Here is a 26,611-nt window from a genome sequence, read left to right on the forward strand (position 1 = left end):
AGGCTACCCTAAGTTCAAGCAAAAACAAAAAGAACCTTCATTTCTAGACTGCATTAATCTAGTTTAGAATATGAAAAGGTGTGGGGCTATTTTATATAGTAATAAAGACTGTGCTTTTGACAAAGAATCACTCTAGGGTTACATGTTACATAATATTATTTTGGAAACCTAGCTAAGGATAAGGAAACAGGATGGGGTAGGCTCCAATCGAGATGTGGAGTAGGATGGGGAGCTCTCCTCCTCCCACAAATAACAGGAAAGATACATCTATGAACAGAACACATCTCACAGAACACCTACTGGACACAAGTAGGAGACCTCAAACCTGAAAGGACAAGAAAAGTCTCTATCAGGTAGGACGAAGAAAAGAGAGGATGGAGGGGCAGGACGTGTGCCCCTGGGAGGGAGCTAAAGAGAGGAGAGGCTCCCGCATCCTGGGGAGCCCTCTCAGATCAGCGGGGACAGAAAGGGGGGTTCAGAGGCTCAGAGGCGAGCACAACCCCCATCTGCGGCAGGCAGAAGAGACGCCTGCACAGACTGGAGTACTGCTGCCCTGCGCGCCCCGGCCTCAGACACGTGTCCGTAGGTACGGGCAGGGCCTGAAACTCAGCGTTGAGTGCGCAGTCCACAGGAAGAGCACTGCTGTTGGCTTGTGGACAAGGCCTGAAGGGGGCTGGAGTGCGGTATGGCCGCAACTGGGGGTGTTTGCAGAAGCACCCGGGCCACCGTAGAAGACAAGCACCACTGTTAAGTGGCACACAAAGGGAGCCCCTTTCTCCACTGCCAGCCACTACCCATGCAGGCTCCAGGACAGTATACCTCACTTACTGCCTCAGTGGCTTAACAAACGCAAATCAGTATACACAGGATGGATAAACAACAAGGTCCTACTGTATAACACAGGGAACTATATTCAATACGCTGTGATAAACCATGATTCAAAAAGATACACGCACCCCAATGCTTACTGCAGCACTGTTCACAACAGCCAGGACACGGAAGCAACCTAGATGTCCACTGACAGAGGAACGGATAAGAAGATATGGTACATATATACAATAGAATATTACTCAGCCATAAAAAAGGAATGAAACAATACAAATAACCCCTCTGTAGTAGCAATAACTGGTTAGAAATAAACTAAGTTAACCTTTTATAATTAAAAACAGAATCCACAAGACATAGAATTAAATTATGAAATCTTATTGTTTAATATTATAAAATCTCAATGAAAAAATAAGATCTGATTCAATTTACAGGTAAGTACCTGTATGTACCTGGATGGAAAGTCAATATTTAACAAAACCTTCCTGTTTAGATGTAACACATGCAGTTATACAATTCCAAAATGAATCCCAATTCTACTTTACTTTTTGGACTGGATAGGATTATTTTTAAATTCCTATGGAAGAATGTACATCACAGAGAAGTCAATAAATTCTGAAAAGAATTAGTGAGATGGGAGCTGCCTGAAGAGAGATTAAAATGTATTCAAAATAACAAACTATTTTATTATTAGCACTGGAATAAGCAAATAGATTAGTGTAAAAGCAGAGCAAGTCACCCAAAAACAGATCAAATATATGAGAATATGTGATACATAGCAAAGTGGCAACAATCAGCTAAATAAAAATGACAGCTGGAGAAGTACAAAAAGAAAGAATCTACCACACCACTACAAACCTTCATTCTAAGGGGCCTGTGTAATGACTACATCATTAAATTCAGGGATGGTGAGTCAGACATGCGGAAGTAAAAATGAATGAAGAAAATCTCATGATACAAAAAGAGAGAGAGAAAGAAAAGAAAAAAGTTTTAATAATGAAAGGACAAAGAAACTTGGCAAAGACTTCATGACTGGCTGTTCTACAACCATTCATTCATGCAACCAGCATTTACTGACAACAAGGAAATACAGAGCTGAGACACAGGTAAAGAAGTACAATGTAATACAAATGTCAAAAGTACAAGATGTTGGGACGTTCCCTGGTGGTCCAGTGGTTAAGAATCTACTTGCCAATGCAGGGGACACAGGTTCAATCCCTGGTCTAGGAAGATCTAGCAACTAAGCCTGTGTGCCACAACCACTAAGTCTACACTCCAACCCCTGCGCTCTGTAACAAGAGAAGCCACGACAAAGAGAAGCCCGTGGCACCACAAATGGAGAGTAGACCCTGTTTGTCGTAACTAGAGAATGCCTGCGCACAGCAACAGAGACCCAGCACCACCAAACTAAATGAACACAAACTGTTAAAGAAGATGTCCATACATTTTATCTATGAGAATAAGAGAAAAAATTCATAGAGAAGATAGCACTAAACTTGGTATTAGAATGACGAAATGTTTTTAAAGAGGAAAAGGCTATGGGAGTGGAAGCGGGATAGACAAGGCACTTGTGGAACGAGGGAAGACGTGCAAATGCAAAGATGCAAGAGAAAACATGTGGTGACTGAGGAAGAGAGGCTGGAGTCCTTCAGTGTTAACTCTACTAACATTTCAGCTGCCCCTTTCCAAGCAAAGACGCCATCTGTTTACATACTAGATTCACCTCCTCAGAACCAAATCCTTTCCAATAGAAATCTAAGTTCTACAGATCAACTGAAGGACAGATTAACCCCATCACATTCAGTGAAGGATAATCTTAGGAAAAGGAACCTGCCACAGTTAAACCTAAGGCCGTTCAAACCACTGGCCCTTTCTTTTGTTTCCCCTGTTCTGCCTGCCTCTTCACCAGACAGACACAAATACAAAAGTAGTTCTGAATCTCTGTGTCCATGCAGCTCTTAAGGCACTGGAAGCCGACACTATAAACTACAAAATGACGATGTATTCAAACTTTTAAATGCTGATTTTTTTTTTCCCCATCTTGAGAAATACTATTGAGAAAAGTCAACTGAATCTTAATTGTAAATTGTTTCAATTCAGATATTATTCAGCACCTTTACAAATTCTAGAAATTCTGGAACTGGACACATGACAGACACAATATTAACACTTCTGCGGATAACTTAACTTTTAGAAGTGTGACTGGTTTAACCTGAGAAAGCAGCATTTCTACTTAATAAATTACTAATGCTTTATTTTGAAGAAGAATGTATAATAATTATCTGGACATTTTTGCTAGGATATAGGACTGTTGAAGATATTTCTCTTATCAATGGCTGGGATTTATCAGAATTAGAAGGTGGGAGTGGGGGCTTGTTCTGGAGTCTATTTTCTGTATTGATACGTGGGAAGACTGGCTCCATCAAAACTGACTTTTTAAGGGAAATATGTATCTGTGGAATGAGATCTTTAGAGAAAACAATCTGGAGGACATTTTAAATCGTTCAGATTTTATGGCTGCTATTATTTGGTGTACTTAAAGAATCCTACCTAGTATCCTTGTGTGTGTGGTGTGCTAAGTTGCTTCAGTCATGTCTGAGTACCCTTGGTGGCACAATAAGGCCAGATACAGAGCTGGGAGATTTTTTTTTTTTTAAAGGAGGGTGCCTTCATGGCTTTGTTCAGTGTTTCTCAAAGTATAGCTGAGTGCAATTAACTGGAATGCTTGTTTAAAATTTCAGATTCTGATCCCCTGCTTTCAGAGTCTGATTCAATATTCTGGAGTAGACCTCAGGAATCTGCACTTCTAACTACTACACCAGCTGATTCTGAAGCAGCAGAGAAACACTGATGCATGCAGCAACAGCACAGATTAATGGCACCCACTACAGATGTCAACTTAGAATATTTTCCTAAGTAAACAAAGCAGTTGATTTAATAAAACTATTATCACTGACTTTTGTTACACTGATAAATATTAACAATTATACTATAACTCACAGCTGACAGTTAATAATGCCCTACAGTTCTTCAAAAAGTTATACAAAAAGGGGAATTTTTCAAAGCTTTTTGTCAAAATATCACACTATAACAGAATCGCAGTCAAAAAATGGACAGACTATCAAAACTTTAAAAAATATATAATTTAAATAAAGCCCTTTTACTGCAAGGTCCTTAAGGGAATACTGTTATGCTGTTCAGACTTTTTTTTAAATAGCATAACTGATCTCTTTTCATATCCTTTCTGTGGTATAGAAAGCACATGCTTTACCACAATCTCATAGTCCTAACCCTCACACATTTCCTACAGATATATGGGTTTTAAAAACAAGTCGATACTTTAAATAGTTTATACTGCATTCCAATAAAAAGTGATCAAAAGTAACACATGCTATACAACAATGTCTTCATTAGAGTAACTCTTGCATGGATATGGACTAGTGAATTCACCTATTATTTAATTAATAGAACTTGTTATGACAGGATCAGTAAAGAATCATCATTATGGGACAGCTGACTAGGCATGAAAATAATCTAAGTACTTTAAATGGTGTATTATCATGGTAGCCACTGAAACAATATATACATGCACACGCATGTGTGTATATACATGTATATACACATGCATGCACATATATATAAGGCTTATTAAAGATACTTACTACTGTTAATAATGTAGTTTGGAATCATTTTACCTTTTAATATTGCTGCTGAAATTCCAGTGGTAGCACAAAACAGGGGGAAAAAGCAAAGGCATTAACGAGTTACATGGAATAATAATTCGCCTGTGTTTGATGTGCCAAAGTGCATATAAAGATCTAACTGAAAAAAGGGCTCAGGAAGAAAAAAAAAACAGGCACATAGGGGGATTTAAGAAGATTAGGAATCCTTTCTATTCTGCTCTATTTACACATCCTTAAGTACATATACCCTACTCACTCCATACTGCTTAAATAGTTAACAATTGAATGAACCTCAAAGAAGAATAAAGCAATACAAGAAGACAACCCAAACACTGACTTGGCCAGCACTAGATTATTGCTAAACTTTTTCTTTTTTAATTGTTCCACTTGGCGGTTATACTGAATTGAGTAAGTTTCCTACATATCTGCCAAACAAATATCTCAAACATCAACAACCGTGTACAAATCACACAGCTTTATCTGTTGCAAGCGAGGTAGGAGGACTAGTGCTCTCTCTATAGGAGCCTCCAGTGGCTAAGAAAATGGCCATTAAAAGCAGGATTACGGACTACGTCTGATGGTTCACTTTCCCTCATTTGCCCGCTATCCCTAGATGTGAAATTGTAAAACAATACTAGTGAGACCTTGCATTTATACAATAATTTGGGTTTCAAAGAGCTTTCAATTTATGAACAAAAATTTTGGCCCAGAGAGGGATATATATACACTCTCATGAATTAAGGCATGCTATCTTGTTCTTCAGGCACTAGCCAGGCATGTGTAACTCTTGTAACTTTTAAGTATCTGTGTGATGAAATTAGATCTCAATGAAGAGAAGCTGCTAGATTTCTACACCTTCACCAAGACACCGGTTATTTGATTACAGGTGGCTTGGTGAAACCCAATTACTATTATATCATATATAACACCATTCTATATAATTAATCTCTTTTTACTTCTTATTCTAAAAAAAACCCAGAGGATATAGTATCTGTGAAATTGAATGGTGAGCCTCCGTGGATGTTAAAAATGACTCTTAATGTAATCTCTTGTATTTTTATCACTGGCAGAATAATAGCAAAAATTATAAATTACGTATAAAAATATAATTCTAATGACATTCTAAATCAGCACACAAAGCAAAATAAACATTTCATTACTCATCTTTCCAAAAGAAAAATGTATTTTGAAATCACCTTCTACAAATTTTTACTTCTTTTACCAGTGAACCATAAATAATCATTTTGTAACTCATTTTTGTCAAGTGAGAAAAATTAAGGCAAAGTGGAAAACAAAGCATTTTTTACCCTTACCTCGATCTTTTGCTTTGTCAGAAAGGAGCACTTCTACCTCCTCATACTCCCGGATGGCATCCAGTATGATACCTCCTTCTTTGCTGAACAGAAACAGCATGGGGATCGTGATGTCATCTGTGTCCTTCCCGTCGCCCGCCATCTGGAACAGAGGGGCAGTATCGCTGCTGCTCCCCTCATTGTCATCTAGCCAGAGGACGAATAAAAGCAAACAGCAAGCGTTCATCCATTAGAAAGGCCCAGCTGCCGACCTTTACTATTTTCCCCGTCGACATTAATTTGCTGCATTAAGAACCACAAAAACATTCACACTTGTGGGGTCCATAATTCTACTCCTAGAAATGTACACCGAGGAAATAATTCAAAAGAAGCAAAATGATCTATGCCTGAAAAAGTTTACTGGAGTGCTTTATACTTGTCAACAACTGTAAACTGTAAGTAAATTATAATGAACTACCTGAGGGAACACACAGAAAAACTAAATGTTATTATTACATAAAAAAGGGAAAGTACAAAGTTCTATGATTGTGACTATAAAAATTTCAGATGCTTATGAAAAAGCCTAAAAAGGGAAAAATTCAGAGACCTGAATTACAATGACAGAATAATGAAAATTTTATTGTTATTTATGATTTCCTCTAATGGCATTGTATTATGTATTTTTAAAACACTCTTCACAAGGAATACTTATGACTAGACTGAAACACTATTCTGACTTTACACTAGTTAAAAAATAACAGTATGGCTGCTAATTACTACTCTACTGGAGATGTCACTTATGTCTAGTCCTAATCTCACATGCCAGTCTCCCTGGAGAACCTGTCTGTCACCTCTCAGAGAGCTTGCATGGACAAGCCCTGCTAAGTGGAGAATACCATGCAGAATCACACCCTTCAATAGTAACTGACCAGACAAAGGATGGCTACCTGACCCCCAGTGTCTCCAGGAGATTTGGAAGTGGCACACTTTCAAAAATAGAAAGACTTTCGGTTAGCAGTGGGTAGAAGTCCAGTTAAGTGACACAGACTGATGGCTTAGGTTGCAATTTTGGAAAAGACCATTTTGGAACTGCTAGGTAAAAAGAGAGCAGGCTGGTGAGAAACTGCTGGTGAGAATGAAGCAGAATACCAAAGAGCTGCAGAGACGAGTCCAGGAGGACCCATAGATAGAGACAAGAAAAATGCTAGCCGTCATGGTTCCTGATGATTTTTGGTTTCCACTTCTAATTCCTTAGAGCACTCAGTTGTATTTCTTACTCTCGGGTTCAATGAAAATAATCCATTTCCATATAGTAAACAAACCTCCTTTACACTAAATAAACTGTTTCTTGTAGACAGCTGATTTTAATCTATACTTCTGGTATTTGGGATAAAAAACAACCAAGTCCTAATTTGCTCATTTATATACAATTAAAACCACTCATGACCCAGATAATCACGATGGTGTGATCACTCACCTAGAGCCAGACATCCTGGAATGTGAAGTCAATTGGGCCTTAGGAACTATCACTATGAACAAAGCTAGTGGAGGTGATGGAATTCCAGTGGAGCTATTTCAAATCCTAAAAGATGATGCTGTGAAAGTGCTGCACTCAATATGTCAGCAACTTTGGAAAACTCAGCAGTGGCCACAGGACTGGAAAAGGTCCGTTTTCATCCCAACACCAAAGAGAGGCAATGCCAAAGAATGCTCAAACTACCGCACAATTGCACTCATGTCACACGCTAGTAATGCTCAAAATTCTCCAAGCCAGGCTTCAGCAATATGGGAACGGTGAACGTTCAGAAGTTCAAGCTGGTTTTAGAAAAGGCAGAGGAACCAGACATCAAATTGCCAACATCCGCTGGGTCATCGAAAAAGCAAGAAAGTTCCAGAAAAACATCTATTTCTGCTTTATTGACCGTGCCAAAGCCTTTGACTGTGTGGATCACAATAAACTGCGGAAAATTCTGAAAGAGATGGGAATACCAGACCACCTGATCTGCCTCTTGAGAAACCTATATGCAGGTCAGGAAGCAACAGTTAGAACTGGACATGGAACAACAGACTGGTTCCAAATAGGAAAAGGAGTACGTCAAGGCGGTATATTGTCACCCTGCTTATTTAATTTATACGCAGAGTACATCATGAGAAACGCTGGGCTGGAGGAAGCACAAGCTGGAATCAAGATTGCCAGGACAAATGTCAATAACCTCAGATATGCAGATGACACCACCCTTATGGCAGAAAGTGAAGAGGAACTTAAAAGCCTCTTGATGAAGGTGAAAGAGGAGAGTGAAAAAGTTGGCTTAAAGCTCAACAGTCAGAAAACGAAGATCATGGCATCTGGTCCCATTACTTCACGACAGATGGGGAAAGAGTGGAAACAGTGTCAGACTTTATTTTTGGGGGCTCCAAAATCACTGCAGACAGTGACTGCAGCCATGAAATTAAAAGACGCTTACTCCTTGGAAGGAAAGTTATGACCCACCTAGACAGCATATTGAAAAGCAGAGACATTACTTTGCCAACAAAAGTCCTTCTAGTCAAGGCTATGGTTTTTCCAGTGGTCACGTATGGATGTGAGAGTTGGACTGTGAAGAAAGCTGAGTGCAGAAGAATTGATGCTTTTGAACTGTGGTGTTGGAGAAGACTCTTGAGAGTCCCTTGGACTGCAAGGAGATCCAACCAGTCCATCCTATAGGAAATCAGTCCTGGGTGTTCATTGGAATGACTGATGTTGAAGCTGAAACTCCAATATTTTGGCCACCTGATGCGAAGAGCTGACTCATTTGAAAAGACCCTGATGCTGGGAAAGATTGAAGGCAGCAGGAGAAGGGGATGAAAAGGATGAGATGGTTGGATGGCATCACCGACTCTATGGACATGAGTTTGGGTAAACTCTGGGAGTTGGTGATGGACAGGGAGGCCTGGCATGCTGCACTCCATGGGGTTGCAAAAGAGTCAGACATAATTGAGCGACTGAAATGAACTGAAAACCATTAGAAACTAAACAAAATGCTTCACCAAAAACAAACTTCAGGGAAAGGAGTTACAACATAAGAAAGTTTCCACTTAGACGTTAATTTTTAAAAAATTAAGGACCACTTCTTTTAATTATTTACTTACAGATCTCAAGATAGCATTCTATAACTAATAGCTACTAATGAAAGCATTTGATTTGACAAATTTTGCAGAGTACAGAATACCATGAAAATTAGACTTTACCAAAAAATGGGGAAAATCTAAAATACTCCACATACATTCCCAACTTTATTTTTTCATATTTTTTAAAACTCAGTAAGATGTCTAAAATATTAGTAGTGGCAAGCTATTAAATTCTTTAATAAAAGTAATCTCAGAGTGGAAAATAACCAAGGATTAAGAGGTGATTTAAGTCATCCATCAGCAAACTCTCTCTGTAACTGCTCAGATAGAGAATATTTTATGCTTTGTTACTGTTACCACCAGTCAACTCCAGCACTGTTCTTAAAAGCAGTTACAGAAGATAGGTAAACAAACTGATGAGCTGTGTTCTAATAAAACTTTAAAAAAAGCAGTGAGCCAAACTTGGCTTGCAGGCTATAGTTTGCTGCTGCTGCTGCTGCTGCTGCTAAGTCGCTTCAGTCGTGTCCGACTCTGTGCGACCCCACGGACTGCAGCCCACCAGGCTCCCCCGTCCCTGGGATTCTCCAGGCAAGAACACTGGAGTGGGTTGCCATTTCCTTCTCCAATGCATGAAAGTGAAAAGTGAAAGTGAAGTCGCTCAGTCGTGTCCGACTCTTAGCGACCCCACGGACTGCAGCCCACCAGGCTCCTCCGTCCATGGGATTTTCCAGGCAAGAGAGCTGGAGTGGGGTGCCATTGCCTTCTCCGCTAACCACTAATTTATTAAGCAGAACTTTTCCTAATGTTAATATTTAACTATGAAATTCATGCATTCATTAAATCAACACTGTAGTGCCCATATAGGATAAGCAAAAAGAATAATAAATATTTTTTCAATGAAATAAATCCTACTATTTTATTTTTACCCATATCAGTAATTTTAGGAAATTTTATTTCCATTATCTTCAAACCTCACAACCACCTAAAAGATGTTTATTACCATTTTCACTGGAGCTAAAAAAATTCTACTGATTAAACAGGTAAACAATCTAAAGGTTACAGCATGATTTTGTGGGAGAGCCAGGAACTGCACCCCCATGTATCTGATTCCAAAGCTTGCATCTGTGTGGAGGAATGGATATTTTCAGTGACTTATTTTAAGTGACTTAAGGTGGCAGGTGTAATTCTTGCCCCTAGGGGTTTTGGATCTCATGGGCACCATTTCTGATCCATGGTATCAGGTGTTTTTACCGTCACTCCTGCTGCACCTTCACATCTGACTCAACTACATTTATTGGCATTAATATATAGAAACTCAGATTTAGGTGTTCAAACACCTAAATGAGACATATACAAATTATTAAGAGAGTCATTGGATTACCTATCCAATATGCTGGCTAGTGAAGTAAAAACAATATGAAAAACTCTGATAAAATTTTGGAAAATGAAAGAAAAACCCTAAAGATGATGTTTTGGTTTTTAATGCAATGACATGGAGGATTACTTACCAATAACAATGCCACCAATGGCTCCAGCATTCTGTATGTTGCGTGCCTTTTCTGCAAACATGCACTGCCCTCTTTGTATCAAAGCAATTTTTCCCATCACTGCTTCAGGGTTAGTAAGTTCTGAACAACCGTTGTATGGTTTACTGCTTGCAACAAATCCTCTTGTCTGTCAGAAATAAAAAGTTACTTGAATAACTTTTATCTTCTCAAATCACTACCATGTCATTAAAATTCAAAATCTAGAGCTTTAAGGAGATCTCATTTCTTTTCTAACAATAACACATCCAATACACATTTAGCATAAATTTTTGCTTTCAACATTTTGCATATCATAGTCCCCAACCAATATTTCTACTGTACTTTGCAGTTTATAAAAGCATTTTTACATAAATCACTAAACCTGATCTTTATAATGACTCTGAGTTAAATACAGATAACATATACATTTTACATATGGGGAACTGAGATTCAGCTTTCATAATTTGCTCAAGGTCACGATGTTAGAAAGTGGTAAAGTTAGAGCCTGCTGGCAGACTCACTACATACCCAAACCCATACTTCAACAGCTGGGAACCATTTTTAAACCATCACTGGCAACCAGAAAAATTTTTGAAAGGGGAAAAAAAATGGATTTAGTGTACATAAATCTGCAAGCAATTCTTCTTCCTAGAAAAATTAAATCCACCAGAGAACTGATTTTAAAGATGTGAGTGTAAACATGTCTCAAGACCCTTCTTGCTCTTAGAATGTAAACTTCATGAGGGCATAAACCTTCACTGGTTTTTATAAACATGACATACAGCAAAAATCTAAAATAGTGCCTAGAATAAGAGTTGTTGAACAAGTCAATCTACTATAAACCTCATAGCTTTAAAGTATATACTAGAAAAAGTTTAAATTAGCGGTAATAGAGTTCAAAGACCATTGGTTTTAGATGATCAGGATATCTGAGTTCTGGTCTAGTAGCTAGCTAGCTTTGCTACCAGTCAGTCAGATAGTTGAACTGTGAGCTTTGTTTCCTATATTAAACTAAACCTATAAGATAAACTAGCTTAGTGGTCTTCCAAGTTTGCTTAGTGGAACCTCAGCATCTGATGCTCCTCACAGCCACTTGTTCAGAGCACTTTCGCTTTAGCTGTTCTTTACATTAAGCCTCTGAGTTAGATTTTTTGTTCAAAGAAAGGTTCCAGTAGTTTAAAAGCTTGAAAACCATTTTTAGATAAGCTAAAAGCTTTGAATTAAGAGTATGTGAACAACATTTTAAATAAAATTCTATAACCATATTGCAAACATAAATTATGACTCAATATTTTCAAGATATGCTTTAATCTCCTTTAATCTAGAAGATTAAATATTTAGGTGTTTTAAGTAAGTTAAAAATACTAAATTAGAACAGAGATTAAGAAATTAACAACACTTAAGTACTATCCAAGTGCAACCTCAACAATATTCTCAGTGCACACACCTCTTTATGTTTCGACAGGTCTGGCCCAAACTGTGCTGGGCCAGCAGTTAATACTACCCGGCCAAAAAACGGGTGGGAAACAATTTGTACAGCTCGCGGAGGGAGCTGCTGTTCTTTTTGTTGCTGACTCGACAATTCAATCATCTCCTGCATAAACCTCAACCCATCTTCTGCGTCAATCGAACTAGCAGCCTAGGAAAGAAACAAGATTAATTTTATCCTTTCTAGAAACTCAACTTTTTTATTTCTTAAATACTTCTGCAAATTTACTCCTTTCAGTTTTGGTCTCTACCAAATATTTACGGCCTTATTTCTTCTAAAAAATATTGCTTCTGGAAATATTTTCTGAATGTAACACCTGAAATTTTTATTAATGTCTCTTTCACTGTTTTATAAACCACTTTTGATACAAATTGAGAACTGGACTTCTGACCAAAGGCTCAAATGCTCACTTTGCTTGTTTTCTCCCCTGGTTATCCTTTTAAGAAATAAACCTCATACCTGACCTATACTCCCCTTCTTTGAAATTATGAACCAACAACCAGATTATATTCAAGGAATAAGTATCAGTCACCTATTATATCCTAGAACTTGACTAGGCACTAGGGACATAGTCTTTTACTTTAAGAAGTTTGTATCTAGATAAGAGATGTAAAAATAGCTACAATAAAATTTCTCAAGAGGGAAAGTAGACTAGGAACATAGAGAAGGGAATGAATGACTGATTTTGCCTGTGTGTATCTGGAAAATGTTTGGAATGACTCAAATTGCATCTTAATAGAGGAAAAGTTGAAGAGTGCCTGACTATAGTAGGAAAAAGATGAACTCCTAACACTTTACAGAAAAAGTCAATGGAACTTGATAGGAGATAGAAGATAGAGGAGAACAGAGAAGAGCTGGCATACAGAAATTCAAGCCTATCCTGAGATTTCTAGTTTGGGTGACTTAGAGAATAATGGCAGGGCTGTCTAAGATGGAGAACAAAAAGGAAGAGAGAGATAGACTGTGGTGGAAGCAGGGAGAGAGAATTAATTCAGGTTTGGACAGACTGAGATCTGAGATGTAAAAATGGATGACAGGTAGATTAAAGCTGGGTTTAAGAAGTAAAGTTCACAATCAGGATTACATACAGATGATCCACTGGAGAAAGAAGTAGCAACCCACTCCAGTATTCTTGCCTGAGAAATCCCATGGACAGAGGAGCCTGGTGGGCTATAGTTCATGGGGTGGCAAAGAGCTGAACACGACTGAGCATGCATGCATACACATATATCTAAGAAATCACACATACAAAGATGATGGTGGAGCTTGTAGAAATAGATGATACTATTGAAGAAGAGTACAGAAAGAAAAATATATGGTCCAGATTCTTTGACAGTGCCTATACTGAGTGGCTGTGCCAAGAAAGAAGAGTTGCAAAGGAATCTACAAAATACTGAGCGGAGTATTTGGAAAGATGTTGGGATGCCCTGGAAGACAAGAAAGGGGTATGTTCTAAAAAGAGAACAGTCAATAATTAAATGAAAGGTCAACCATATGAGGATGAAGGGGCCACTAGCTGGCAACTATGTCACTGGTGACCCAAGTGAAAGCAGGGTCATTAGAGATGTCATTCCCTCAGCTGGGACGAGTGAAACATAAGGAAGCAGACAGAAGATTCTTTAGGGAAGCATGGGTGTGGCAAGAATAAAGATGAGACAGAAACCCGAGGGGAAGATGAGGTGGTGAGAAGATTGAATTAGAGATTAAGGGATATCTGAATATGATTCTACTTCATTGAAATTATTTCTCAAATTGTACTTTTCTCAGAATTAAGGTAGGAATAAGGTGGATAATTTAAAGATCTCAGGTTATGAAATCTTTTAAATCAAAAATCAATAAAATTTTCCCAAAGACACATGTTATGTTGCCTAGGCATAGATAAATAAATGCATATTTTGATTAATGAATGAAATATTTAATACTCCTTGGAAACTAAAACAGTGTAAAACAGAGACATAAATAGTAAAACTAATTATTAGCTTTTAAGACTATGTCCTAAATAGTGGAAAGACAAGAGACTGAGAAACAGAAAACTTAGATTTGAGTCAGTATTTGACCTCATCAACACAGGCAAACCAGCAACCTATTTGTGATTTAACTGATTTATACTATAAATCAGGTTGAATTAGATGGCTTTCCAAGATACTTCCAAGCACTAAAATTCTGACCCTCTTACTTTAAACCGTACACTTACGGTTTTTAAAAAGTCAAATGTCATGTTATTAAAGCTAATGAGACCAAACAAGACAGAGACCATAGCTAATTAGTACAGCAATGTCTTACTTGGATTGCATGTTGAACCAACTGGACTCTCCCATCTTTGAGGTGAATCAAACTCACCCCCATCTTCTTCAAGATTTCTAAATGCTCAGGGTTAGTGGCCATGAAATCTCTGGCTCTCAGTGGGGGTTTAGCTCCACTCCTCAAACTCTCCTCTCTGCTAAAAGTAATTATAGACAAGGATTAAAAAACTACAAATCAGAATTTGGAAAAAACATAAGACAAAATAAAAATAATGTTAGATATTTGCAGAATTGCTAGTTTTAAACTAGTAAAAAATGGAATAAATAGAAACAGTATACAACTTAGGTTTTTAATAAGTGTTATAGCTTTCAAATATATTTTACAGTTATCAAAAGCTTGTATATTATCTGTAAGGCAGTATTAACAGCATTCTAACCATCTGAAGGTACAGAACAGCTTGGCTTGGGTATTTATTACTATTTATTTCTCCATCAAAAAAAACCCAGACATTTCTCTCAATATTTGAAAAGCAAAACAACGCGTATATCACTGAATAACATTCACTTAAATTTTCTTTTAATTTTCTAGTAATAGCTTTTCTAGTTAACTATTTTGAAGAAAATGAAGTTAAGGTAAAAATTTTTATTCAGCAACGAAGAATAAGTATCTCATCAAAAAATCAAATCAAAGCACTGTATTTTTCTTATACAGAAACTACAGATAAAAGGAAAAATATTTTCTACATAAACAAGATGTGGAAATATTTGATGAAACTATCCTATGTAAAAATGTGCTATGGAAGTTACAAACTATTATATGCTGCCAAAATTACTTGGTTCATTAATCAAAAGATATAAAGTAATTTCCATAATAATAAAGACATTACTGCTGAATAAACTTTGCTATCTATTCACCAATAATTTTAATTTTAATCCATTAACATACATACTTCCTCAATATTCTGGTTCTAAATGAATGTATTCCTGGCTACTCCTCACATTCTCTGTCATTTACTCAGAATTAATTTTGGTACTAACAAATATAAAATAAGACATCTTACACTCTGATGATGCCTCTAGGACAGCTCTTGTCCACCACATTTTTCAAGGGTTCACGGATGCTCTGAGCATATAGTGGATCATTAGGGAAGAGGATCTGAGTGTTTGGACAAGTCCAGTCAAAATTACTGTCATCCAGTTCTGTATATTCTGAAGTCTAAAAAGAGAAAAGAATGTTATGTAAGTACAAATAATTATTTTACTGAATATTATAGTTTGTGCAAAGGAAACATTAAGTGGAATGTAAGTATACATAGGATGCAATACAAGAAAACATCAAAGGTACTTCTTCAACCACCACTATATTTACTGAATGGTAGTCATGGATTAGTTTTCACTTAGAAAAACAAAACAAACAGATAGGAGTAAAAAAGAGAATGAGATATTTAATTCAAAAACATAACCTACTGTGTTCTTCTTAGAGACTCTTTGATTTGTAGTAGAGAGCCAAAGAGGTAACAGATGAGCTTCTGTTGTAAAAATGTAATCTTCTATGTCAAAAATAATGTCTTCTTTATCCGCAAATAACAGGTAAAGATATTTAAACATTTCCGCCAAGAAGAAGGAATCCATTCTAAAATAAAAGATTATAGACAAATCTAAGTATGTAAAAATATCCAAATGTCATCTATCTGAAAGCCACAGAATCAAGCTCAATAAGCCTGTCTACACCAGTATAGACATCCAAAGAACTACAGAATGTATCTGTTCCCCAGTGGTAACGGCCTTGACTCCAAGCATATTCCAAGGAAATAAAAAAGACCAGAGGGGCTGCCTACCACACAAGTACACTAAAGCTTGTCAATAATATAGACAAGATTTTCCTATGGGCCTTCTGAGAAAAGAGTTTGGCATTTCGCTGGCATTTCTTCTACAGAGAATCAACATCAGGGAGGTAATGCTGATGAACTTTACTACTGAGAATCTTATAAGAATCTTCAATTAATCTTAATTGAACTGGATAAAGTAATACAATTTTGATGTAGCTCATTACACAGCCATTTAAGTGATAAACAAGAAGGCTTTGAAAGTAACCATTTATGAAAAGTTACATGAAAAAAGTACAACACAAAATCATATGGACTATGATCATAACTGTAAATACTGAAATACTTCTCAAGAAGGGAATATGAAGAAATAAAGGAAATTAAAAACATATGTGACTTTACAAATGATTAATGTTATAATGTTTTAATAAACATTTTAAAGAAAAGCTTTAATAAAAAGTGGTAGAAATAGAGCATAGTTAGATGGAGTTACAGTAACAAGGAATTTAAGTAAACGTGCTACATTCCAAAGCATCTGAGCTTTTAGCAGTATGGCAACCCACTCCAGTGTTCCTGCTTGGAGAATCCCAGGGACGGGGAAGCCTGGTAAGCTGCCGTCTCTGGGGTCGCACAGAGTCGGACACGACTGAAGCGACTTAGCAGCAGCAGCAGCAGACAGGCTGCACAGTTTCATAAATCTGGGCAAGCACAATTCCTGGCATACGGTAGGCACTCAATAAATGTTTTCAAATGCAAGTTTAAACAGCATTACTAAAGAATGAAATGGAGAGGAAGCTGGACATAGTGGTAAGGATCTGGGGATTTTAGAATAGAAAAGACCTTCCAATGGCTAGCTATGACACCAAGGGGATACTATATAAGGACCATGAGCTCCAGTTATTCTGAAAGGACATAATACATGCTTAATAGTGGTGTAAAGACTAAATGAGATTCTATAATGTCAAATATCTGGCGTAGCACTTGGCATGCATATGAGCTTAAAAATAGAACTATCATAATTTTTCCCATATATAAATGATGTTTTATTTTAGAACAACTCACCTATAATGTTTCAAAACTTTTTTGAACATTTTGGATGTTAATCATTATAGAATAGATAAAATACTTCCCTGTCAACCTGCAATACATTTATGGTAATTTAACTTTATCTGGAGGGCTGATAGTTACTATCATGAGCAAATGCTAGTTTGAGAACTATAAACTAATGTGCAAGATGTTGATTTAAAAAAATTTTTTTTAATTGGTGGGAAATTACAATTTTGTGTTGGTTTCTGCCATAAAACAATGTGAATCAGTCATAATTATATATATATAATATCTAATTAATCTATAATTATAATTAATATAATTATATATCTCCCTCCTCTCCCTCCCACCCCCCATCTCATCCCTCTAGGTCATCACAGAGCACAGGACTAGGCTCCCTGTGTTATTTAGCAACTTCCCACTATCTATTTTACCCATGATAGTGTATATATGGCAAGATATTGATTTTTGGCAAATTCCACAGATGACTGTGAAACAGATAATTTGTAAACGCTCAGAAAAGAATAGACATGGTAAGATCACTGCAGTATGAGTAGGGTAAAGGTAGTGAGTTTGAGTATTGTATCACATAATCTATTTTGTACTTAAAAACCATAACTATATACATAAATGCAAACACACAGCCATTAAAATTGTCTGGAAGACTGTTTATAAAACTGCCAACAGTGATAATCTTAGGATGGCAAGTAGGAAAGTATTGCAGGAAAATTTTCATATTCTTTTTTGCCATTTAAATGCTTTAAGTGATCATTATTAGAAAGATACAGATATTTCTATTTTGAAAACTGGGAGGGAGGGCACGGAGGGGAGGCATAGGTGAGCCAGACAATAAGGTAGATCTGCAGGGGAATAAACAACCAAATGCAGAGTATTAGATGGAAATTCTTACAGCATACTTATCTAAACCCCAAATCACTGAAAACAGTTGTTTGGCTAATACATTTTAGATGACTGAGATGATATTTAAGCCTTCCTTTTGGTCTAGATACACACAAAAAAAAACCCAATAAAACGAAATTTTGCTGGGATAAGTATTAAGTCCCAAGTTTACAATTAAAAAAAAAATCAGCTTTTTAAGAGCAGAATAGAGAACACCCATTTGTCAGCAAGTCACTGTTAAATATCTGAGGTCAACTGGCCACAAGTTCACTGTGTGTTGAACATAATAAACCTGCTGAAAAAATCTAAAGCACATCTAATAACATGGTATGACGAAGATTAGCAGTTCTCAACCTTTTGTTGGACCAAATGCATCCAAGAGATACAATGCTACCATGCAAAACAGCGGACAGAGAGAGGAAGCCCGTCAGCCCCTCGGAAAATGACCCATCTTGTGGCTGAACCCAGATGGTAACGGTGTGGGGGCCAAGCACACCTCGAGTACCGTTAATTCTGGATGTGACATTTTAAGAGACACTCTATAATACAATCAGAATGGGACAAAGGCAACAATAAGAGATCCAGAAATATCATATAAGGAATATTCAGCAGGAGAAAAAAAAAAAGAATGCTAAATTTAGAAAAAATGGAACTCTCTAGACGTAGTAAATCATGTCTTCCTCTGTAATTCCTCCACCTGCTACTTTTCTTTCTACTTCAGCACACATCAGGCTTCCTGGGGCTCCACAGTAAAGAATCTGCCTGCAACACAGGAGATTTGCAGGAGATGTGGGTTCGATCCCTGGGCCAGGAAGATCCCTTGGAGGAGGAAATGGCAACCCACTTCAGTATTGTTGCCTACAAAACCCCATGGAGAGGAGCCTGGTAGGCTACACGGGTTCACATAGAGTTGAATGCAACTAAGACTTGTGATTCTTTTATACCCACCTTCCTCACTTACTGCAAGTCACAGGAGGGCAGGGACTAATTCTAATTGGTCTTTTCATCCTCTTACCTAAGAGCAGCATCTGGTATACAGTAGACAGTTAATTACTGTTCCTTCAATGAGTTGCCAGCAGAGCATACAGTCAAAAGCCTATCTGCCTTGATTAGAATTAATCTAACTAATTCTGAGACCTCGGACAAGTTCCCTAACCTCTCTGTGCCTTGGTTTCTTCATCTATAAAATGAAGATCATAACAGAAATTATACTTCAGAGGGCTGTTGTAAGGATCAAAGGAATTAAACATAGAAAGTGTTTAATTAGAAGAGTTCTCAGAATGTAGGAAGTAGCCAATAAATGTTACAGATAAATACACAAGCCATCTGCTTTCATTTCTTGCTGTTTTCTGTATGCCTGCTTCCAGAAACCTATCCATTTCTTATCAGCTGTGGTCAAGCAAGGAGATCTCAAGTCTAATCAACTATTACCTGAATACTCTGAGAGAAGGACTGAGGGACAACTCTGTGATTAGACAATGAGTGTTGTGTTTCCCCTGTTCCTAGTTCCTCCACTGGGAACTCCTTTTACCACTTTCTTTTTTCTAGTCCTGATCCTTCAGGACATGAGATGCTCTAGAAACCTTTAAGTAACTATCACATTCCACTCTGCATTTCACATCCCTTTAATATGCTCCATAGCACGAACACAATACTTTAAAGCCTGTTTATCTGCCTACCCCAATGATTCAAAGATAGAAAGGACAAATTTGTTTATCTGTAATCTTCAAAAACTAGTATAACTCTGGCACATAACACATTTTAGTAAATATTTGTGGAATGAACATTTGCTAACCAAATGAACAAATTTTAATGTTCATTTAGACATGTTGCTATGTTCTGAGCAGTTAAAACAACCAAATCGAATGATCCTGGAATAACTGGAATCTTAGTGACTTTCACATTAACCAAAGCATGCTTTTTGTATCTTGAATGCTCCACGTCATCTACATCTATCCAGCATCCAATAAAATATAACCTGCCAACAATCCTCCACAGCCCTCCAAATCAACAACAGAATAAGAATATACACAGTAACCACAATGCTTTTGACTGAACAGGAATCATCATTTAGATCATGCACCATCACCTTGATGATTTCTAACATTTTACATAATAGAAAAAACTATTAACAAAGAAGAAAACTCCAACTTTCCTAATACTCCAAAGACCAAGGTTCTGATGTTTAACAATCACTTATTCATCTATTTAAAAATCATTTGAGCACTTAGTATGTGCCAGTCACTATGGCAAAAATACAAACTTTCAAACAATTTAAAATAAGCCTATTTAAGAGAGTTAAAAAAAAAAAAGTAAGCACAATGAACTAAGATTTACATCTTCAAATACCCTTGTAAAAGCATTAAGCTTATCTGAAGGCTAACTAAGAATCATATTTTGTGTTGTTTCAGAGTTACCCTGAGGAAAGGGGAGGTTAGGAATTGTTTTACCTGTCCTCATGACTTCCAGTACGAACATCCTTCATGGCAGCAAATCCGCAAGGCACTCTAGCATATTTATTTAAATTTTCAATAAGTGTTTTCCCTACTTCAAGGTAGTAAGGATCTCCTGTAGCCTATTAAAAAGGAGAACATACGTATACATATACACAGCTTATATGCACCATATAACCATTCATTTATCAAATATATATCGAGCACCTACAGGGCGCCAGGCACTGAACACATGTTACATGGAACCTGGTTCTGAAAATAAGCCACGCGTCTGCTTTATGAGTTTCTTAAACACACAACTGGAAGGCAGCACAACTGTCCATCTTAGGCTTTAAATGGAATTTCTAACGCCCAGAAGGGCGGCCTGACAAAAAAAGGCAAGAGACACGCTTTAGAAAGCAGCTCTAGAGTATAAAATTTCTCTTTAATGCAATGTTTAACAAACGTTTTGAAAAGGCATAAAGCTTAGAAGTCAATTCTTGCATCTTTCAATACTCTATGAACTAGATGAATAAGAACCATGATCTATCCAACCATTATAACATTATATAAGAATTTTGAAAACCCAATACTATTATTATAAGATAGTGAGTTATCCAATAGAGAATGAGGGCTAAATAGCAAAAAGAGAGTTAAATTAGCTTACTTTATACAAGAAGTAGGTACTTTCTGCAAATTCTGGCCTTAACGGATGTTGAGCCCAATGTACCCTGAAATCTGTGGTAAATGCCTAGACAAAACAACATACAAATATTCATAAAAGTATGATTTAAAAAAATAGTTCTAGAGTATATTGCAGTATGTAAATTAGATCACAGACAAGTAAAAATAGTTAAAATATTGATAACAATCTATGAAATGAAAATTTTCATTGCTTAAAATCACAATTCATTTTTGTGAGGCTGTTATTTTTACCAATTAAATGGGATTGCTTTTTTAAATGATCACTTTGGCTATTAGGAAGCTTAGGAAAAACTATGACTTCAGTAATGCTACTACACAGGTCCTGATGGCCCACATAATTGTGTTTTCTTTTTTTTTCCTTTTCACCACTTTTTCCTCTTAATTATTAAGTCCCTCACCCTCCTACTTCTATTTTAGCATATGCACTCTTCTTCTTTCTTTTTTAAATAAGAATCTCAAATCCTCTGTGGCTTGAAACAAACACTTCAGGAAGCCTTCTGTATTGGTGAGATGCTTAGATATCTCAAAGAGGGTGTAGTCATATACAAATTTGGAAAATTTTTATGGTACACTTCTGGAAAGCCAAAAGGCATGCTATTAAAATCCTGCAGTATCAAGCTAGCAAGAATATTTATTATTAACATATAAAAACCAGGGAGAACAATTCTTAAACAGCATGAAGAGCTAACATTTCCAAATTTCCAGGGAGCACATGTGATCAGCAAAGCATATTCAATGTATGTGGTTTTTATAAAATACACTTTAGAAAATGAAAAGTACAAAAGTCTCCCTAGCTGGCAGGTATGTGTCAAAGCCAGAATGTGATAATATGCAATGGTATGGATTAGAAAAGGTTGAGAAATACCAATCTGGAATATTTTTTTAATATTAAATTAATAAACTGTCAGCATTATCCTAGACTTCTCTTAATACATAAGGAAAAGGAAAAACATACATTGTGTAAACCCAAAATGTATTAAATATTTAACCAGGAAAAATAAAAAAGAACCAATCTTAAAAATGACATTTTCTACCTTTAAATTATCAATCTATAGACTGAAGTAGAATTCCAAATATGATCTGCTTACCTCTGGTAGAAAATTGTGTTTTTTAATCACCTGATATAACATTTCATGAGTTTCAATAGCAGGTCTAATATCTCCCTTTAAGACCTAAAAACCAACAATAACAACGAAATAACCTAGTAAAGCATGAGTTGATGTTATTTGCAATCATTATATACACAGAACAATCCAGGTTAACACAAATTTGAGTGTGACTCTGTTTTGATAATTCAGTTTTGGAGATCACAAATACACTTAATTATTCTACTTCAGTATTAAGAAAATTAAGAGTTTGTTTTTTTTACCTGCAAACCTGGAAAAAAGGCAAGCAAAGCATCCATCCAAGTCCGAGCATTCAGCATTGGCTTGTGGATATGCACATCAAGTAGAAGAGGTGGCTGGCTTATATACCTCATGATGGCATCATAGTGCTAAAAAAGGTCACAATATGTGTTCATGAAAGTCGATGAGAAAAGATGTACTGTTTTAAATACAGCATATCATTAACAGCACTGTGAAGAAATGAAACCTGAATTTACATATGAATAAATTTACTAAGGAATTGTTACCTAAACTAATGCATCTCATCGGTGCTGCCACTCTTACGGTCCACTACCTCTGTCTTTTACGGTCTTAAAAATTCTTCTCCCCTTCTTTCATCTTCTCCTAGAATTTCTCAGCCTTGACAACAACAGGTTGAGCTGTCAGAGTCAGTGAATGATAACAAACCAACAAAAAAAATAGTATCTGTCCTCATGCAACTCAAGAAAATCTTGTTATAATCTAATAAATGATACATGTAATAGTGTTTCTAAAAGTATTCAACTGATGACTTACTAGGACTTTTACTAGGTTTTCCCCCTAACTCATCTATTATTTGTTAACTATTATTGAGTACCAGCTAGATCTTAAAGTACTGTTCTAATCATTTCATATGTATTAGCTCATTAATCTTCCCAATAAACAGTATTGAGAAAAAAATTAAATAACTAATTCTCATTCTGTGGATAAGGAATAGAGGAAAATATCTAAGTTACTTGCCCCAAATCACAAAACCAGTGGTACAACCAGGATTTAAACCCAGACAGGACAGCTCCCATACTTTCAGCCACTATATTGTACCATGCCACAGTAATGTGAGTAAACTCATGAGAGGGAAAAGAAATGGTAAGTTATTTTGAAAAGAATGTGGTGACACAGTTGATGAGTTTATTCTAATTAATTTCAGTTTGATTTAATAATAGACAAAGGCAATCCAATTAGGTTCAATAATCTCCTCCTTCACCCCTAAAAATATGCCTGTGAGTCTTAAAGACTTACAGACCTGCTTTTGAAACAAATACTCACTGGTTTGTTCAAGTCTCCAAAGCCCCAATACTTGGTGTGGTCAAGGACCAAGTCAAACTTCCTAACTATTCCAAAAAGAATTAGAATACAAAGGAGAAAGCTAACTAGTAACTAGCTTCAATAAATTCTCTTCCTTGTATAAAAGATTAGGTAAAAATCTTATCTATGTATTTTATTACTTACTGGAAAATCTTGAAAACTTCTGATGATAGATGAAAATAAAAACTACTTTGCAAACTAGTTTTTGAAATGTATGTAGCTTTTTACCCTGTCCCTGTCCAACATCAAGAATACTGACAAAAAAACTACTATATATTTTAAAATAACTTTTCAAAGTATCACTCAAATGACTGAATTTCTATCAAAATCTCACAAATTATAAACTGGCTCTAAAATTAACACAAAATTGGAACAACTTACTGTATTAAATCTTTCCAGAAAGCTGTCATCTCCAAGCAAGACATAGGCTTTCAATAGGTACTCATAATATGAATCAATCCCTGCTCCAACTCCACTATCTATGGAAAATACATATAAATGTGATTTTTTTATTAAACAAGTCTTAAAAATTCTTTAGAGTATAAGGTACTAACACACTAAGAATGAAATATTAGTCTAAATAGGAAACTGTCAAAAGTAAAAGTTATATATTTATAGAAACATTAACCCTACTATACGTCTAATAGGTTCCTTTACTGATAATAGTTTATATGTTTAAAAAAAATTCTTGCTTTGTAAAATTGGCTACAGAGGTCTTGTTTAAAAGCCAGAGATACTAGTTTTAAGAATTTTTTTAAAGCTGATTTTCTAATGAGGAACTTCAAAGAGGAAGCACTAGAGGGTATTATTATGCAATTTAACTGGATCCTTTATCAGTTAGCCATCAATCTTTAGTTATAACAGATATGAAAACAACACTGCTGCTGTTTGGAGGTGACAGTTCCATTGCTGAAGCTAGCATAATGGGGGGCTTCTTCCTCCAAGATCATCACAGAAGACCAAAGAAAGAAAATAACCAGAAGAAAACTGTACAAACTTGGTGGGTTATGGGGAGGGGAGGAACTTAGTTCTGGAGCAGAAGGCAGCCAGGCATAACTATAGAAGGATCGAACAGCAGAAAACCTGCTGGAATTTTGCTCTGGTTTCTCTACCACCACTGCCTTAAGATACCACGTCTCCTCCCACTGCTGCTACAACTCAGACATACACTCTAGGCAGCCTCAGGAATAAAATCAGGGCAGCACAGAAGTCCTATGTAAGGAACTGAAATAAAAAAGAGATGGGAAGTAATATTAGATACTCTCTTCCCAACCTTTTCTCCTTCAAACCCTTAAGGCTAGTGAATGACAATCTAAGCTATAATTACAATTATAATCTTAGAAATCCCTATAACCAGGGCATACTCCAGGCTAATCAAATCATTATTTCTAGGAGTCCAGGCACTGGTATTTTTAAAAATTTCTCAGAATCCATCCCTATGATAACTAGGGCTGATAGGAATTGGAATCTTTCCCACAAAGTAGGTGACAAGTCAACATGAACTTATAGAACAAAAACATTTAAGATGCATGACTTTTTAAAAATAAGAAAGTACTGGAGTAAGAGTTTATCAGAGGTACAAAATATTAAAACAGGCAAACCAAGATTTAAAATTAGTCTAATAAACACATTAAAGAGACAGGAAAAAGATCAGCAATACAAAACAAGAAATTTTTAACTGAGAAGAAATTATAGAATAAAAACATAAGAAAATTCCATAATGGATAGAATACACAGCATCTAGGATATAGCTGAGGAACAAATCAGCAAACCCAGAAGACTACATGTAATAATAGGAATTGCAAAAAGAGATAAAAATGAAAGAGATAAAATATCTTAAAAAAAAAAATCAAATTTCAGCAATGAAAAACACAGATTTTAAATCAAAAGAGCCCATAGAATACCAAAAGGAGAAATAAAGAAAATTCTACACCTAAAATTATTGTTACATTTTCAGAAACTTTTCTGCCTTTGATATTCTTAATTTTCTGGAGAAAAAGCAGATCACAAATAAGAACATAAAAATCAGAATAACAGGTTTTAAAAAAAAAATTTAAGAAGACAATGGCTTCCCTTTGACAAGGGAACCCACTTGCCAATGCAGGAGGCACACATTTGATCCCTAAGTTGAGAAAATCCCCTGGAGAAGGAAATGGCAACCCACTCCATTTTTCTTGCCTGGGAAATCCTGTGGACAGACGAGCCTGGAAGGCTACAGTCCAGGGGGTTGCAAAAGAATTGGACACGACTTAGCCACTGAACAATAAGAAGATAACAGAGTTGTATTTTCAAAGATTTGAGAAGAAAGAACTTGAACAGAAGATTATTTACACCCAAACTTTCTCAAATATGAAAGCATAATAAAATTATTGTTGGGCATCTAAGGCCTCAGAAGCTATTAAAAGCTACTGAAAATCGGTTGGGATAAATATTTATACAAGAAGAAAGGCAAAACTAAGAGATATTGCAAGAAATATACAAAGTACAGGTGACAAAATACCTTGTTAGAGTTGAATATTTTTAATGAAAGAGGGAGGAGGAGCAGCATTAAGACCAAAAGCAAAAAGAGAAAACATTCATAACCAAAAAGAACTAAATATCTATATAACACTAACAGTGGCTGAGGGGTTGGAACTGAGGGGGACAAAAGAATGGCAGAGCAGGCTGAAGTTCATGTCTCACTAGGAGGTAAATACAGGTTTCAATTAAAAACAAAGGGATTAAAAGGAAACAGAAAAGGTGAGACAAACTGAAATAATAATTAACATAGTATAAATAAATCCAAATATATTAAAAATGCCAATAAACATAAATGAACTAAATTCACCAATTAAAAGACAAAGACTGACAAGAAGATTTTTTAAATCTATAAATTTTACAGGAGTAACACTTATAGCATGAGCATCTGCAAAGACTGAAAGAGAGCAGAAAAAGACCTATCAAGGAAATATTAAGCAAAATAAAGTTGACATAGCTGTATTACTAACAGACTAAAAAGACTTTAACAGAGTATTATTAGAGATGATCACTACATAATGATGAAAGGTTCAACTATGAAGAGAGATCAATTTTAAATTAATGCAGC

At 36.2% G+C, this 26,611-nt stretch overlaps 1 protein-coding gene across 4 annotated transcripts in view; it reads right to left on the reverse strand.

The window, feature by feature from the left end:
- EDEM3 (ER degradation enhancing alpha-mannosidase like protein 3) overlaps window positions 1–26,611 on the reverse strand; it is a 72,629-nt gene that overhangs the window by 5,496 nt on the left and 40,522 nt on the right. Inside the window, exons 9-19 of one of the 4 annotated variants that reach the window (XM_070768565.1) lie at window positions 23,908–24,005; window positions 22,446–22,571; window positions 22,165–22,248; window positions 21,039–21,122; window positions 20,390–20,514; window positions 15,634–15,799; window positions 15,228–15,382; window positions 14,264–14,360; window positions 11,882–12,073; window positions 10,417–10,582; window positions 5,822–6,007 (exon numbers count right to left, since the gene is read on the reverse strand). In XM_070768565.1, the coding sequence (XP_070624666.1) occupies window positions 5,822–6,007; window positions 10,417–10,582; window positions 11,882–12,073; window positions 14,264–14,360; window positions 15,228–15,382; window positions 15,634–15,799; window positions 20,390–20,514; window positions 21,039–21,122; window positions 22,165–22,248; window positions 22,446–22,571; window positions 23,908–24,005 (1,479 nt within the window). Of the gene's footprint in view, window positions 1–5,821; window positions 6,008–10,416; window positions 10,583–11,881; window positions 12,074–14,206; window positions 14,364–15,227; window positions 15,383–15,633; window positions 15,800–20,389; window positions 20,515–21,038; window positions 21,123–22,164; window positions 22,249–22,445; window positions 22,572–23,907; window positions 24,006–26,611 lie in introns of all 4 variants that reach the window. The other 3 variants (XM_070768564.1, XM_019976342.2, XM_019976341.2) reach the window with 3 other exon arrangements.

The sequence above is a fragment of the Bos indicus genome, chromosome 16 (assembly GCF_029378745.1).
Source record: "Bos indicus isolate NIAB-ARS_2022 breed Sahiwal x Tharparkar chromosome 16, NIAB-ARS_B.indTharparkar_mat_pri_1.0, whole genome shotgun sequence".
NCBI classification, from domain to species: domain Eukaryota; kingdom Metazoa; phylum Chordata; class Mammalia; order Artiodactyla; family Bovidae; genus Bos; species Bos indicus.